General features: G+C 41.1%; 4 protein-coding genes across 4 annotated transcripts; 3 read left to right on the top strand and 1 right to left on the bottom strand.

Moving 5' to 3' along the window:
* Nucleotides 1-124: 124 nt before the first annotated feature.
* dhrs4 (dehydrogenase/reductase (SDR family) member 4) lies at nt 125-3,120 on the top strand. Its single transcript, XM_029170366.2, has 9 exons — nt 125-252; nt 550-668; nt 837-1,014; nt 1,200-1,301; nt 1,403-1,473; nt 1,590-1,641; nt 1,748-1,882; nt 1,974-2,029; nt 2,115-3,120. Exons 1-9 carry the CDS (start codon nt 241-243, stop codon nt 2,227-2,229), a joined length of 840 nt encoding a protein of 279 aa, XP_029026199.1. The 5' UTR covers nt 125-240; the 3' UTR covers nt 2,230-3,120.
* Nucleotides 2,851-6,655, bottom strand: tinf2 (TERF1 (TRF1)-interacting nuclear factor 2). Its single transcript, XM_029170311.3, has 10 exons — nt 6,294-6,655; nt 5,987-6,189; nt 5,767-5,868; nt 5,364-5,459; nt 5,155-5,265; nt 4,935-5,058; nt 4,060-4,852; nt 3,389-3,447; nt 3,238-3,317; nt 2,851-2,990 (listed from the first exon to the last, which is right to left on the bottom strand). Exons 1-10 carry the CDS (start codon nt 6,319-6,321, stop codon nt 2,886-2,888), a joined length of 1,701 nt encoding a protein of 566 aa, XP_029026144.1. The 5' UTR covers nt 6,322-6,655; the 3' UTR covers nt 2,851-2,885.
* Nucleotides 6,656-7,468: 813 nt separating this feature from the next.
* On the top strand, nt 7,469-9,809 carry cideb (cell death inducing DFFA like effector b). The gene is made up of 5 exons (XM_029170379.3): nt 7,469-7,624; nt 8,031-8,145; nt 8,346-8,498; nt 8,660-8,844; nt 8,977-9,809. Exons 1-5 carry the CDS (start codon nt 7,599-7,601, stop codon nt 9,116-9,118), a joined length of 621 nt encoding a protein of 206 aa, XP_029026212.1. The 5' UTR covers nt 7,469-7,598; the 3' UTR covers nt 9,119-9,809.
* A 201-nt stretch (nt 9,810-10,010) lies between these two features.
* Nucleotides 10,011-11,847, top strand: si:dkey-183c6.9 (tripartite motif-containing protein 16). The gene has a single exon (XM_029170339.3). It carries the CDS (start codon nt 10,330-10,332, stop codon nt 11,845-11,847), a length of 1,518 nt encoding a protein of 505 aa, XP_029026172.1. The 5' UTR covers nt 10,011-10,329.
* Nucleotides 11,848-15,447: the final 3,600 nt, after the last annotated feature.

The raw sequence follows: 15,447 nt of genomic DNA, 5'->3' as shown, positions 1-15,447 counted from the left end.
TCACCGAAGAAAATTGTGACAACTATTTTAAGCAATAACATAGTTAACTGACATTGGTTTAATATAACATTGTATAAAATATAAACGCGTTCTGTTGACTGGATGAAGGCTTTTATTTTGACACTTGAACTTTAACCCCGGAATAAACTCACAGTAGCAACACACTAGTCCTTAGTAAAAACTAATACTATCCGTGAACCTCAGTCCTGCATGTCTGTGTAATTTCATGTTTAATTTTGCATGAACGTCACGGTGAGTTAATGCGTCTCATTCTTTTGGTTACCAACATTAGTTTTTCCTCGTATACTTAAGGTGTACGTGCTATTAAATAAATGTTAATTGTTCTGTGTGACTTAAATTTTGTAAATATCGATCACTGCTAGATTGTCATGGGTCAAAGGTTGTTTTAGTAGTTTAGATTATTGCGGTAAACACCTATAACCTACATTATTCAGACCTGGCTCTTCCAGCGTTCAAAGTTCTGGTGACCTCTGCCCTAGTTTCATAACGTTTATATTAAACAGATCTTTGTCATTTCTCTGTGCACAGGTCATGTTAAGAAGTGTTTTCAGGCGCCTACTCAAAACTAATCCTGTTGCTGGACAAAGAAGCATGTCTCAAAGCAGTCTTGCTGGGAAGGTGGCCATAGTCACAGCCTCTACGGATGGGTAAGAAATAAGTGTGTTGGGTGTTCTGACCCAGATTCACTCCTACAATGGCCAGGAAGGTTCCACTGCCAAGGATTGTGTTTGACGGGATTGCAAACAAGTTGCATATTATATAAAACAGCATGGATCGTGTTATTGATAATAACAGTTGTCACATGTGTGACTTAGGATTGGTCTAGCTACAGCTGAGGCTCTGGGCAAGAGAGGAGCACATGTGGTGATCAGCAGCCGGCGCCAGGCCAATGTGGACAAGGCTGTGGCGCTGCTGCAGAGCCGGAGCGTCCAGGTGACTGGGACTACCTGTAATGTTGGCATTGGAGAGGACAGAGAAAAACTGGTTAAAATGGTGAGTCCTAACAGCAGGGAATAAAAATAGAAATGTCTAAGGATTTACCCAAGGCTTATTGGGGTTTTATTATTGAAGAGGTTATTCAGCATGTTGAGACATTAGTTAGGTTTATTTTGATTTCTTTTCTACTAGTAACTATAAGACTGTCAGCTATATGTTGTGTATGATGATGTGTTAAACAGACCTTAGATAAGTGTGGGGCCATCGACATCCTTGTATCCAATGCAGCAGTCAATCCTTTTTTTGGAAACATCATGGACTCCACTGAGGATGTCTGGGACAAGGTACTTTACCTAAATGAGCTTGTATATATTTTTTTCATGTGTTTTCATTAATAGAGAAATATATATAATATTTCCATAGCATCATCTATATTTGTTCCTAGATCCTTTCTGTAAATGTGAAATCAGCTTTTCTCCTGACCAAGCTGGTGGTGCCTCATATGGAAAAGAGGGGGTGAGTGACAGTCTAATGGGTTTTACGATTTTGGAAAAATTGAGCTAATTTATATTCACAAATCAGCTGTAAAGAACACAAAACTGAAAACACTATGTATTTATTGTCATTTGCAGAGGAGGAAATGTGGTATTTGTCTCATCGGTTGCTGGATACCAACCGATGCATGTCAGTGAGAGCGTCGGCCAAACATTTTCCTCTAGCAATAAATAAAGCAGATTCTTTTAACAGACAAGTGTATGGTTATGAAAGCAGCGTCTTCACATCTCTGCAGGCTTTAGGTCCGTACAGCGTGAGTAAAACAGCTCTGCTGGGTCTGACGCGGGCACTGGCTCCTGAGCTCGCTCACAGCAACATAAGAGTCAACTGCGTGGCCCCTGGTATTATCAAGACCCGCTTAAGCGCTGCGGTGAGGAGACGAGCTCTGCTTTTCTGTATGTGAATGCGTTTTTTGGTTCTGTCTGTGACCTTTGACCTAATGATTGTTGTTTCTGTACCAGTTATGGCAAAATGAGGCCATCATGGATGAGTTCAAAAAGCAACTGAGTATTAAAAGGTACAGTACACATTCACAGGACTGGTTGTTACAAGTGCTATGAGTAATTCATAAGTTATATAAAAACTAATGTTGGTTTTCTCAGAATCGGAGAGCCCAAGGAAATCGGTGGGGTGATTGCCTTCTTGTGCTCTGAGGAGGCTTCCTACATCACTGGAGAGACCATCACAGTTACTGGAGGGATGAGCAGTCGACTGTGAACCTCTAGACACAACAAAACCTTGGCTTAATTGTGTTTGTTTCTTGATGTTTATAATATCAAGAAGTTGTGGTACAATAACAACAAATCATTAAGTACATGTTCTGTGAAAAGAATTTGAACCAGAAACAAGCTCCTTGTCCTAGAATGGGAGCAACAACTCTAATAATTTCCAGGTAGTTCCTTTCATGTAGTTGTTTTGATAAACGTCATACTACCTAAATAAAGGTTCCCATTCAATCATTTTCACAAGCACTAGATAATGAAAGGTTAAATATAGAAATGAGGCACAAACAAACTAGTTGGATGTTAATGAAAACATCTAGCGGACATAATGTATTAGTTGGATGCCAGAAATAGATCAAAGGTGAATTACAGTAAACACTAGACACTTTTTTTGTACTGCAAAGTAAAGCGCTTTATTAATATTACATATAGCTTATTTGTAACATACACATCAGACACACATTATTTGGTCTTTAAATATGACTGTCCTCATAATCAGTCAGTGACATTTGATGGCTTTTGTGATAAGTTAAAATCAATTCCATATAACAATGACATTATAAATCGGAACAACAACCAGAATAGTCCTCAGCATTTCAGCGTAGCCTAATTGAGGTCATCTAGCGTTGACCAGTCATGGAGGTAGAAACATCATCTGCGTTTACTGCTGCGCTGCATTTTTGCAGGTTTCCAGAATTCCCTGAGTGTGGGAATATACGTGCCATGTCTGGTCCTGTAGTAGCGCTTCATAAACAGCTGAGGGAGACAGAGTCTGCATGAACGCTTCACTGGTCACTGTGTAACCCTTCCTCTACAGGGCACAAACACCCTGTGCTGTACATATCTGTATATCATTGAGACAATAAACTGATTTTTATCTAATGCAGATGAATGACTGTTGGTTATTTAAAGACTATCATGCTACCTTACAGGTGCAATGCTTTGAAACTGATGCATTCTAAATATTTTACTGCTCGGGGGACCCTGTGTTTTACATACATACCCTGCCTTTCAAGTTCTTGGTCACCTCATCTTCAGAATCAGCTACATAGTCTTCATTGTCACCTGGAAGCTCCTGTTCGTCTAAACATGAACGAAAACAGTTAATCTACAGTCTGAATGGTTTGTCATTTTCATGGTTTTTGTTAAATCACCTGTGTTATTCAAATGATGGGAGGGAGAGCTGCTTACTCCAGCTAACGCAGGGTGGTTTCTGTAAAGCAGGAAGAAAGGCAAGAATCTAGATTAAAACATCAAAAAGAAAAGACAATTATAGTCAACATTATCTTCAATGAACAATATCAAATATGCACTAATATAAGCAGTGAGAGGGGAGAGATGGAGAGGTAGGAGGTAAAGGAAAGGACGACCGTAATTTATATTTAAGGTTGGAAATGAAAGGCAAACTGGAAACACTGAGATGCACCTGAATAAATGACTCAGCTCGTGACCTGTGGTTTCCAAATTCCATTGGTGATTAAATCTCTACTTCTATCTCACAGAAAGGCAAAGATCAAACTGGAAACATTGAACTAACTCACTTATTTTATTGGAACTGTTTAAAGCACAACGCTGCATTAACGTGTTAAAACTAACTGAACTCTTGGCTTTTACAGCAGTACGTGTTGTATGAGCCACTCTCCTCTTGCTGTGTCACATTATGGCTCCATTTAGAACCTACAAACTGTAAAAGCATTTTTTAAAAACACCAGTGGATCAGAACGTGTTTTACTCTTTGACATGATACGTTCTACAATGCACACCCATTCATACTTTGTCAGTATTTTCCACAATTAAAGGGACATTTGTGCAGCAAGCCTCTTACTCTTTATTATCCCAGTCAGGCAAATCTGAGTCACGGTTTTGACGCTTGTTGAATGGTTTACGAGCTGCAGGTTTGACTGACGACTGCCTCCTCCCACCCTGCTGCTTTCTACCAGGCTGGTGAGCCACTGGCAGTTTTCTAACAATGACTCTGGGTTGGCTGTGCAGACAGGACAGATACACGGAGCGGAGGGATGGCTCTTCTGGCAGGTGGAGCGTTTTCAGACCCAGTTTGCTCATACAGGTCACCAGCACTGACGTGTTACACGCCTCATTCTTTCCAGTTTGTGTTTCTTTTACTTCAGTGCTGTCAGTTCTTAGATCACCTGTGGTCTGCCTCACTCTAGTAAAGCTCTTTTGAGCAGATTTGGCCATTCCTAAAGATTCATACTCCTCATCAGAGTCAGAATCAGTTTGACTTTGAACAGGATGGTAGAGTTTCCTTTTAAGACTTCTTCTGGAGGAATTGGTCTTCTTCTGCATGTGTTTTTCTCCTTTCTTCCCATCATCTATGGGTATTTGCAAGTTCTCCTTTGGGTCTATGAACACGTTTGTTGCATTGATTGGAGTGACTGTCTTTTTACTGGCAGAAATCATACATGGCACATCTTCATTTGCTATTAATCCAATAACAGGCGTAATGAATCGCAAGTTGCCTGTTGTCTGTGCACCATCTGTGCACTTGTCCACAGCACACTTTCTAATTTGTGTTGATTCATCTGAAGCTACTCTTCCAGACAGGGGCAGAGAAAGTGAATCCAGAATAGAGTCTCCCATGTTTTGTGGAAGAGATGCTGTAAAAGATTTAAAATGAAAGTTAGTTAAAATACTAAGAATTTACAGGAGAGGTCCCATTGTTAAGCCATCTGATTCTACCTGCCGGCTCCAGGTGACCTAGACAGCTTTGATGCTGAAGCACGGTTTTCAGAAGCTGAGGTTGGGTGGCTGCACGGGCACACTGCTCCAGGACAGGTGGAGCGCCACTGAGCCACGACACGGTCTGCAGGCAAATTAATATTTATACGTGCTTTCCTTCAAGACAACCTTTATTTAACAGTTAAGGAAGCAGTGGATACTGTTCTGATGGACTCACTACCTGAGCTAGGTTGGGAACAGGCAGCAGTTGGTCAAGACGGATCAAAAATTCCCACAGTAGTTTCTCTAATTCCTGGTCGAACACTGGACCATATTCCAAAGGAAACTCCTCCTATAAAACAGAATTACAACAGTGTTTCTGAATACAGTCTATCTCCTAAACAGCTTGAAGTCAGTGCTGCTTTGTGCCTTTGGAGAAGACGGACTCACCTTGAAGAACTGCTCTCTCTTGGACGGGTTTGAGAGCAGTGTGTGCACCAACAAGTCAAATTTCTTTGCTGCTTTTATCACTTTAGCATCTTTCATCTAGCAGACAAAAAAAGCAAATTCAATTTTTACACACAATCAACTTGAAATGTCAGGCTCCATTCAACTCATCACAAATTCTATTCGGTTTTATTAAAAGAAACCTTTAGGTGATATAAGTAACATTTGCCTCATTACTCATAATATACTACACACACACACTGCACTTTACCAATGCTGATAATACAGACTGAGTGACGTAGCAATGTTCCTGTGGGCAATCACAGTATGTTGGTTTCACTCCCAGACTATCTAGAAGCTGTGTAAAGTGACAAAATGGCCAGTTGCTTGTTATAAGATTATTTACCGCAGTAGGAGCAGAGGAGGACGGGTCAGAGGTCCGAATCCTCCTCAGGTGAGGCTCCACCAGCTTGACGTCAGGCTGGTTGTAGCACAGCTCCAAGATTAACTGCAGACAAGTGTGTGTGTTCGCATGAGGATAATTCAAGACTGCAACATTAAAGACAGAGAACCTGGTGGTAGACGGTGCCACTGAGGGCGCGACACGTTCCAGTGAGTAGACTCACCCGCGCTCGCAGCCCCAGAGCCAGCTTGCCCTGGTGTCTGATGGTGAGCAGCCCGGGGACCGCCTCGCAGGCGGAGGTTACGAACTCCTCCAGCACCCCGTACTGCAGCACGTCCCTCTGCTTCATCACCTTCCAAACGGCTGCCGACACCAGACGCACCGGGGGCGCGAGGAGCTGGAGGGCGGCGAAGGGGAGGCTGACGTCTGTGAGCGAGACAACAGGCACAAACACAAATAAGCGGACGCGCTTGACTGAGCAATGCATCCTTTAGCTAAGTGTAGCCGCTAGCCAGTTAGCGATCACTTACCGTGCTCGTTGGGTTTGCTTGTGGTCATCCCGACAGAGCACAGACGAACAAACCGGGCAAATGTAGCTTAGCAGAACTCAACGTCGACGAGGAACGCTTCACAGACGTTAGAAGAGTTTAAACAGATGAAATGGGTAAAAGGTATTTATTCAACACTCCAGAGATCATGTTTACCAGCTACCAATACTTGACTATCTTCAAAACTACAATCAAAGATGATGTTTACGCGTATTTGACAACACTGGAACTATTTTCTCTAAACCCGCTTCTTCTCATCCTCCCGCCTTCACGGGAAAAATACAAGGTGCTCCAATTTCACTTGCGATGTGCCGCATTGGCGGTGCCTCGCGGCAAGACGCAAGCTAGCAACAAGTGACTCCGCCCACATACGCTCGCCGGTCTGATAAACGAGCGCACTCTGTTGTCTTTCCGGGATATGACGTAAAGACGGCACCCGCCACTTGCTGACTGTTTACATCCGTTTCCTTGATTGGCGTCGCTGTTTATTCAGTACAGCTATAAGTTTACAATAAACATTAAAAACAAGCGAAAGCAAATAAAAAGCAGTGCGTTGGTGAAATGTTTGTAAATAATACCAATGTTTTTCTAATTGAACAACGGGAGTTTTAAAGAGTTTTAGAAGTGCTGGTTCGAGCTATAATGTTAAAAATACAGCACATTAAAGAAAAAAAACTTTTGAAAATATTTCTATTTTACTTGAGTATTACCATTTACCTCTTCGTTTTTACTACACGCTTTTATTATAAACGGAGTAACTAAAAAATAAAATCTTTATTTATTCTCTAATTTTCAAGGTAACAAGATAAAAATATGCCATTACAGCTATATTGGTATTAACATGTAACCGCATGACTAACAAGGTTTTTAGAAACAGTCACTAATGCAGATATTCGTAGTTTTGTAGAAAGTCATTAGTAGCTGGTAAAATAACGTTTTCCCTATAATTGTTAGCCACAAAAACGTGGATCCTGGTTATTTACATTTCATGTGTAAAAATACTATAACATCAGTTTAAGTCTTACATATTATAATATCATTTACCTAAATACAGTATCAGTTGGCTTAATAATGGGGTTGTCAGGCAGAGATATGATGTTTTTTAATGACACACACAAAGGCCTGGTGAACTTTAGCTTGTGATGTTCTGTATCTGAGTTATCACCAGGTTTGGAACAAAGTCCAGCTGTTGTGTCAAACACAGGCACTTCTGACTATTCCCTTATTACTGTTGTCTCACCAGAACACACAACATATCATACAGCTGAGGACAGACAACGACACGCAATGGATTCCACATCTTCATTTATCAAGTGAGTGAAAAGAATATTATTGTGTTAAGTGGTTTTGTATGTGTTTGCTTGAATTAGCACAGTATTGTAAGCACACATGTAATCTGATACATTACCTGTGTTCATATAAGCAAAATGTCATGTTTGTGACATGTCCATCAATTTAACTTAGCACTGGATACAAGGTGAGATTTTAAATATCTGAGTTCTACTGAAGCATGAGAAAAAACTAACTATGCTTTTTCAAGGGATCTTAATAGAAATGAAAGGTCAGGGAGTATCTGTCAGACTGGTGAAAGGTTTAACTGATGTGATAAGTGAGATGTTATGCTGTGAAAATCCCAGTGAGGCAAGGCAGAAGATTAATCAAGGTGCAAATTGATCAAAACACTTAATTTAATTTACTTTTCGTCATGTCTGTCCTTAGGACAGTAACCAGGCGAGTGTGGTCCCCACCACAGAGGCCGTTCAGAGTGAGCTGTCACAACAGGGAGACCAGGAAGGGTGTCACAGCTGGGACCCTGGAGGAGCTGAAGGAGAGGGTGAGGTTTTTATATTTCAAAGAAGTACCTAAAACACACCAGTGTGAAACAGGATACATAAAAAAGGAGGACATGAAACTTCAAAAGGAAAAATGTGAATCATTAAAATGTGGCAACTATTTCAAAACTCTTTTATGTCATTTGTTCCTGACATTGGCGCTAAATGATCCTTTTGATGTGATGCTGACTTGAATCTGTAGGTCTGCCAGGTCTTGCTGCTGTCTCTGTCCACGGTGTCTCTGGTCTGTGAGGAGGACGGTACAGAGGTGGACTCGGACGAGTTTCTCATGACCCTCCCTGATAACACTGCGCTCATGGCTCTGGAAGCTGGACAGAGGTGGAGACCACAAGCAGTATGTGTGACTAGAGGCTTTTCACTAGATGGGCGGGTTTATTTTTAACAGATTGATGTCTTGTGGTTTAGTAAACATTCTAGTCCTGCATGTTGTGCCACAACAGCACTTACTCCCACATCACAGACATTTATTGTGTGAATGTGTTTCTGACCCTCCAGGGAGCAGTTCTGCCCAAATCCAAAGACAAAGCAAGGACTGGGAGAGACATTGCTCGCGTCACCTTTGACCTCTACAGGCTGAGCCCAAAGGATGTGTTTGGTTCTCTGAGTGTGAAGGCCACGTTTCAAGGCCTGTACTCTGTGAGCGCTGACTTCCAGTGTCTCGGACCCAAGAAAATCCTCAGGTAAAGCATCAGTGCATTGTGAAACCTTTTGTTATAGAGAAGAAATTAGCTTGACCTTAGTCAAATGTGACTCTAACTGCCATTTATAAAAATCAAAACAGCGTCATACTCTACCTCTGCTCTGTTTTCCAGAGAAACCCTGCGCTTGGCCTCCACCCTCCTGCACGCTGCCGGACACCTGCTTATCACTTCTGCCACCCTGATCCGGCGCGTTATTGAAGGAGCTGAGTTCTGGCAGCCACAGAGGGCAGAGTACATAAAGAGCTGGAACTAAAGGAGCCAAGACAAATGTATTCATAGAGAGCACAGCCTAAATCCCATGTTATTCAACTGATAAGGATCGATATGATTGTTTAATGTGTCCTCTGTTTACTCCTATGATTAATCATCTGGTTGGGTGGTTCTATCACACAGTTGTGTTTTTCGACACGTTAATGTTTTTAACATATGTGTTGTATGTTCTTTTTCCCCCTAAATATTTTAAATATCAATATAAACATAACATAAGAGCAACATAAAAAAATTAATTCATGTGCAACATAAACATCAGAAAACGTCTTGAATAACTAAAGCGGTAATAACGTAGCTTGGTGGAAAGGAAAAGGAGTGTAATAATTGACATAAAGTGTGTTTTGTGCAATATTTTCTAAATAACGTCATATACATTTTTCATTTTATTTATGATTATGAATAAAATACTGTTATATATCTTTTCTATTGGTGAAACATAAAAACTCATTAAATTGAAAAAATTGTCAATGACAAACATTCATATAACCTATTGTGCATACATGTGAACCAATGTATAAAGTCATCATCAATAAAAATAAACAAGTAAAAGTCAACAAGTATAACAGCAAAAGATAAATTGAACTTTGCAACCTCATACAAACATGTAACAATTTGTCCAACAAATTGTAAACATCATAAAATACAATGTTTTGGTTTAAGCAACTACTCCTCTTGACTAGTATCATTTTTTTGTAATTATATGACAGTTTGAGGTTGTGGGGAAAACACTCTTCAACAGGTCTGTGAGGTTCTCACTCAACAAGCTGGGGGGAGAGCAGAGGTCCCCCATCTTTATCTATAGAAAGTGATTCAAAATTATTATATACAAGTTTAAAGTATCATATGTTTGAAAAACACAGTACTTTATATACCTTAATAGTTTACTGGGTCTATGTGTTTCAGTGTCTCAAATATTACACTAGAAGCTACAGTATGCATTACTCTTTTCTGGGTGTGTGTTTAAACTGCCAACTGTATCTAATTGTGCTCGTGGTAAATTATTAACTTTTGTAACAGCTACAGTAAAGTGAGGTGAGGCTTTTATCAGCAGTAATCAAACATGGGAGAAGTAGTCCTATAAAAGGAAATTAAACTGTTGTAGCACATGACTCCCTACAGAGACGGACACGTCTAATTCAGAAACGCTTATACTTAATTTACCAGGAACAAGATCAGCTGCTCCCTGATTCTGACATGTCTGATCAGCTACAAGAGGCTCCTGCAGCTATTCTCTGCGACATGTGCACAGGGGAGGACAGGAAACCAGCACGTAAGACCTGCATGAAATGTGAGATCTCCATGTGCGTCCAGCACCTTCAGGCCCACCTGACCACTCCTGTGCTGCTACAAACCCATCCTCTGACTGAACCTATGGCAATGTGTGGGAGCACTAAATGCCCCCAGCATGGCAAACTGCTGGAGTACTACTGCTTGGATGACATGACCTGTGTGTGTGTTTCCTGTGCCATCGAGGACCAACATCGACTGCACAACATGAAGACCTTCGCCACAGCTCACAAAGAGCTCCTGGAAAAGCTCAGCACTGAGCAGGCGGCCTTACTGCTGAAAACCAAGGATGAAAACATCAGTCTGGACAAGTGGGAGGAGAAAGAAAGAGAGAAGCTACATCTCTCTAGCGTGCGTCTCATTGAGGCTGTGACTAACCTGCGTGATATTTCTCTTAATACCGTCCAGAGTTCAGTGGCTGCTCGTATGGCGTCCATCAAAACCAGCAAGAACAGCATGCAAGCAGTGCAGAAGGTGAAGGACACCTTCAGCTTCCTGCAGAGGTTTTCTCAGGTGCACCAAGATTTGGAAAAGGCCAAGGCTGTGGATCTGAGAAAAGGGCTGGAGCCTGGCAGCGATCGAGACAAACTGGTTGAGGAGATCAGACAGAAAGGTGACGACATGATGAAGCAGGCAGGACAGTTCTGGGGGTCTTTGCTGACTTTGGTTGATCCTGAAAACCACCAGGAGATTTTTACCACCGCTTCAGACCTGATCTTTGACCCACAGGTCTTGGGTCCAGGAATGTTACTGTCCAAAGACGGCAGGAAGGTTTTCTACTGTAGCTCCATAGGAGAATGTTCTGGCACTCTTCTGATCCACAGTGCCCAGTCACATCCTGATTACAGCAGATGGCTTGTTAGTCTCTCCATAGACTCTGACTGGACCATTGGTTTATGTGACAAAAAGAATGGAAGGAACCTGAAGGATGGACCTGTGTATGGTCTGTGCTGTGAAGGTAAGCAGCTCATGTGCCTCACAACAGAGTATGCAGATGGTTCTGGAGAGACATTTGGGTCAGCTCAGACAAAAAAACAGCGCATAGAGTCCTCTAAAACAATCACACATCAGAGTGGAAACATAGAGAAGCCTGTGGCACGACCTGAGGTGGTGGAGGTCTTCTGGAATTCTGTTGCTGCCTCCCTGTCGTTCTTCAACAGAACTGAGGAGTTCCAGAGGGAGGAAACACTCACAGTTAAAATGAGGCTCAACAACAGTGACCTGGTCCCATTTGTCAGACTTGGAAAAGAAAATGTCAATGATAGTTCACATCGTCCCCAGCAACAATGGAGGTGCAGCTGTGGAAATACTTACCGTGAAGATATGAATATATATGGTTTAAGAATGTACTCTCAAAAGAATTGTTCATGTGGAAAAATCATTGGGAACCGGTGCAACACAGAACTGGTTTGTGAACTTCTTTAGGACCCAATAGGACTCAATTATTTCTAATTTTTCTAATTATATTTTATTTTTCACAAAAGGTGCTGGTTTCTAGTATCACATAATAATCCTTTCTTTTAGGGGCAGAAATATATAATGTTGCTGTATGTATAGAACTACTAGTATTATTAGTCCTAATACACAATGCAACATCTTTTTGTTTTGTTTATTTTAGTAACTGTTGTAACTGTTCCTACTTCAGACTAACTTTCTATGTTACGAAGCTTTTTTCCATTTAACGGTCCTAAAGATGTCATTGGTAACAGGAAGCTCAGTATCTTCTTTAAGGCATTACAAACTTGAGGGAAGAAGCCTTTGTTCTGTATCGTTCACTTACTGTTACTCGTCAGATTAATAATAAAAGGCAAGATAAAAGACACAAGAAACATTTTTGACAATATTTTTTAATTGACTGGATCAAATGTAAAGTGAAAAAGGTCTATTAAAAACTGCCTTTTCATTTTGCCAACATAAACGACACATGTTCACATCATGTTGTGATAAAAAATAAAATGACAGCTTTAAATGGAGTCACTACAGACAATGAGTGAGTTGAAACAATATTGATGGAGGAGAACCTGAAGAATGACAAGCTGAAAGGAAAACTTCACAGATTTTCAATGGGCGTTGACCAAAAAGATGTCGGGTAATATTTAAGAATGAAGGGCCACTGAGATTGCTCCATCTGTTAGGACGCCTTGGCAGATGGTGGCCGTGGGCTCAAAAACTACAACTAGTGCTTCCTGGTTTTCTCTGTACCTGCCCTAGCTGATAGGGGGCGGGGCCATGTTGACAGGGGCGGGGACAGTACGAGAGGGGGCGTGGCCAATCGGCTGGAGGAAAACTACTCAGTTCGCCATTGTTTTTCCTCGCATACGCATACAGCACTAATATTTAATGGGTGAATGTCGTGCTGTAGATTATATGAAAGACAGCAAGTACTTCAGCAGACTGATATTTGTGGTTAGTTGTATGGGCCATACAAGAGTTTAGTGCTGTCGTTATGCCGTTTGGAGGAGTATCTCTGGCTGGCCTTTGGCAGAGCCCTTTTCTAAATGCAGAGCCAAAGGCCGGCATCCTGCAACAGACCGGCAAGAGCCAGATGCATTGTGTCTCTGGGCCGATAGATACATTTTCTGAACAGTATTCTCTGTTCCCTCCTCTTTTCCATATTGAATCATCATTGGTAAAAAGAGATCTACCCAAGTCTTTATCTAAGCCTCTAAACACACGAATAATCATAATATTAAACAACATGGGCCTCATAACATTTCCTTAAACCGTCACTTGAATTTTCCTGCCTTTTAAAAACCTGTTCTCCATTTAAACATTTCACCCCTAATTCTTATACTATTCAGTGTGATTAACATTCCATAACATGTCATAAGTTTTTTCCATGTTTGTCACGAATTCGGACTCTTAAGTTGTTGTTGTAGCCACTTCCTGTTTTATTTTCTGTCCATTTCTGGTTTTACTCCTGTTTAGTTCCTGCTAGGTGCTCTAGTCACATGATTTCACCAGCTGTTTGCTATCAGTCATTTAAGTTGCTACTTATACTTCAGTACTCACCTCCATGCTTTGCTTTTCACCACTTTCCAGCGTTGTATTGTTCTTCTTGTTCTGTGACGACCCTGTTCTTGTACCTGTTTGACTGCCAGCCTTGCCCCTGTTGTACCTTAGCCTCGCCTGTAGTTTTTTGTGACCAGAGCCTGTTTTTCGACTGTCGCCAGCCTATTACTTGCCTGTACCTAAGCTTGTGTTTACCTGTGCCTTGACCCTTGCTTGTATGACTGATACTCGCCTGCCGTTAAAACATTTACCTGTACCCTCCTAATGTCATCCTCCAAACGGATAATTGGGTTTACAGCGCTTCTCCTTTTTCTAAAGCCGCTCTGATACTCAGTTAAAAGATGTTCTTTTTCCAGCTTGTACACCAACATTTCATTAACCATTCTGTTCATAAATGTACACACATTTGAAGTCAACGCTATTTCCAGGTCTTCTTATCGGAATATCGACTGCCTCTATCCACTCTCCTGGCACTCTATCTTCACACCACACCTTTTTATATAAATCTAACAACCTCTCAAGCTTCATGTCATTTAGATTCTTGAACGTATTGTAATAGATACCTGGAGGAGCCATCAAGCATTTGATTATCAGAGTTACTACTTTTCCATTCAGATTTTAGGGTGATATGCTTAAAAAAGGACCTTAAGGGCTCCAGGAGACACAAAGGTGTAAGGAAGTGAAAAGATGTTTATTTGCGTCTGTCAGTGGCTTGTGATATTCATGTGGGGAGATGCTGTGTTTATTCATTCTGAGAGTCTGCATGTAAATAACAGGAGACTGTAGACAGTGCGAGGATGTCCCCTGTTAATGTGTAAGCAGGCTCTGACTCCCCAGTCTGTCAGAGGATATGCAATATGTCTTAGTGGTCTTAGTCTGATCCACTTTATGCCGTCATGCTAGTAAACTCTGAGATGGTTCATCACACTGATGATCTGCAGTAGATTTCCACAACACTCCACCTAGTTTGCTTTCTCCAACACAAACCTCACTTAAATACCTCACTTCCATAGGGTGAATCTCTCTCCAAACCAACCCATTTCCTCCATGGGAATTCCAATCCCCCCTCTCTAAAACTTCTGAAAAGGTAGTTTTATCAATAAATATTTCACACACTGAAACACATGTTTTGTCAAGTTTCTCAACCATACTGGCTGCTTTAAGACATAGGCTAAAAGGATGGATTTAAACTTCCCCACATTTATTCCCACCTATGACATCACCAATTAGGTCATGAAGTTTTAAAAAGACGCAGTAAGGGTGTGCTTCTTCCTTTGTCTCCTAGCTGGTGAGTACAGTGTGTGTTTGTGTGTCCAAACATAAGTCACAATGTGTATATTAAGACTAAATGACTAGGGACAAGTGGAGTGCTCTCACTCACTTTGCCATAACGTTTTATCTAAATCTGTGAAAAAAGCTCAGTTATGTTGAGTGTAGGATACTTTTGACTAGTGGATTACTTGACAAATATGCAGTAAAATCAGATCAAGTTTTTTGTGGCAGTTGTTTATGAACTTACTGCAGTAGAACTATGAAGAATTGAAGATCTACTAATAGGTTCAATTCAAAGCAAAGTTTAGGAAAAGAGGCCAGTGGTGTTTTTATAATACTTCATCAAACATGTCTAAACAAACACAGCAAATTCTAAATAATAAAAAACACCATAACCCATCATGCCCCGCGACCCGGAACCGCAGGTCGCTACAATATCTTACCATTTGATATTATTGAGTCAATAATATTGACTGTAATACCCCGATTCTGCCAAAGTATTGGCATAAATGAACTAACTTTTAAATAACTAAATACAGACTTCATTTTATGTAAATTTGATACAAGTTAATTACTAATTGTCTGCGACAGACGCGTGGTAAACTTTTGCTAACGTGGTTCCGTCGCAACCGTTTCAGATGTTATCACGCCATTCAGTGGCCATGATCAGTACTTATCAGCCCAGTAGGGACCTACTCTACCTACTAGCTAACAGCTAGCAGCTAGCTAAGTTGCTACGTT

The sequence above is a fragment of the Betta splendens genome, chromosome 2, assembly GCF_900634795.4.
Source record: "Betta splendens chromosome 2, fBetSpl5.4, whole genome shotgun sequence".
Taxonomy (NCBI): Eukaryota; Metazoa; Chordata; class Actinopteri; order Anabantiformes; family Osphronemidae; genus Betta; species Betta splendens.
This window is presented reverse-complemented; position numbering and strand designations above follow the sequence as displayed.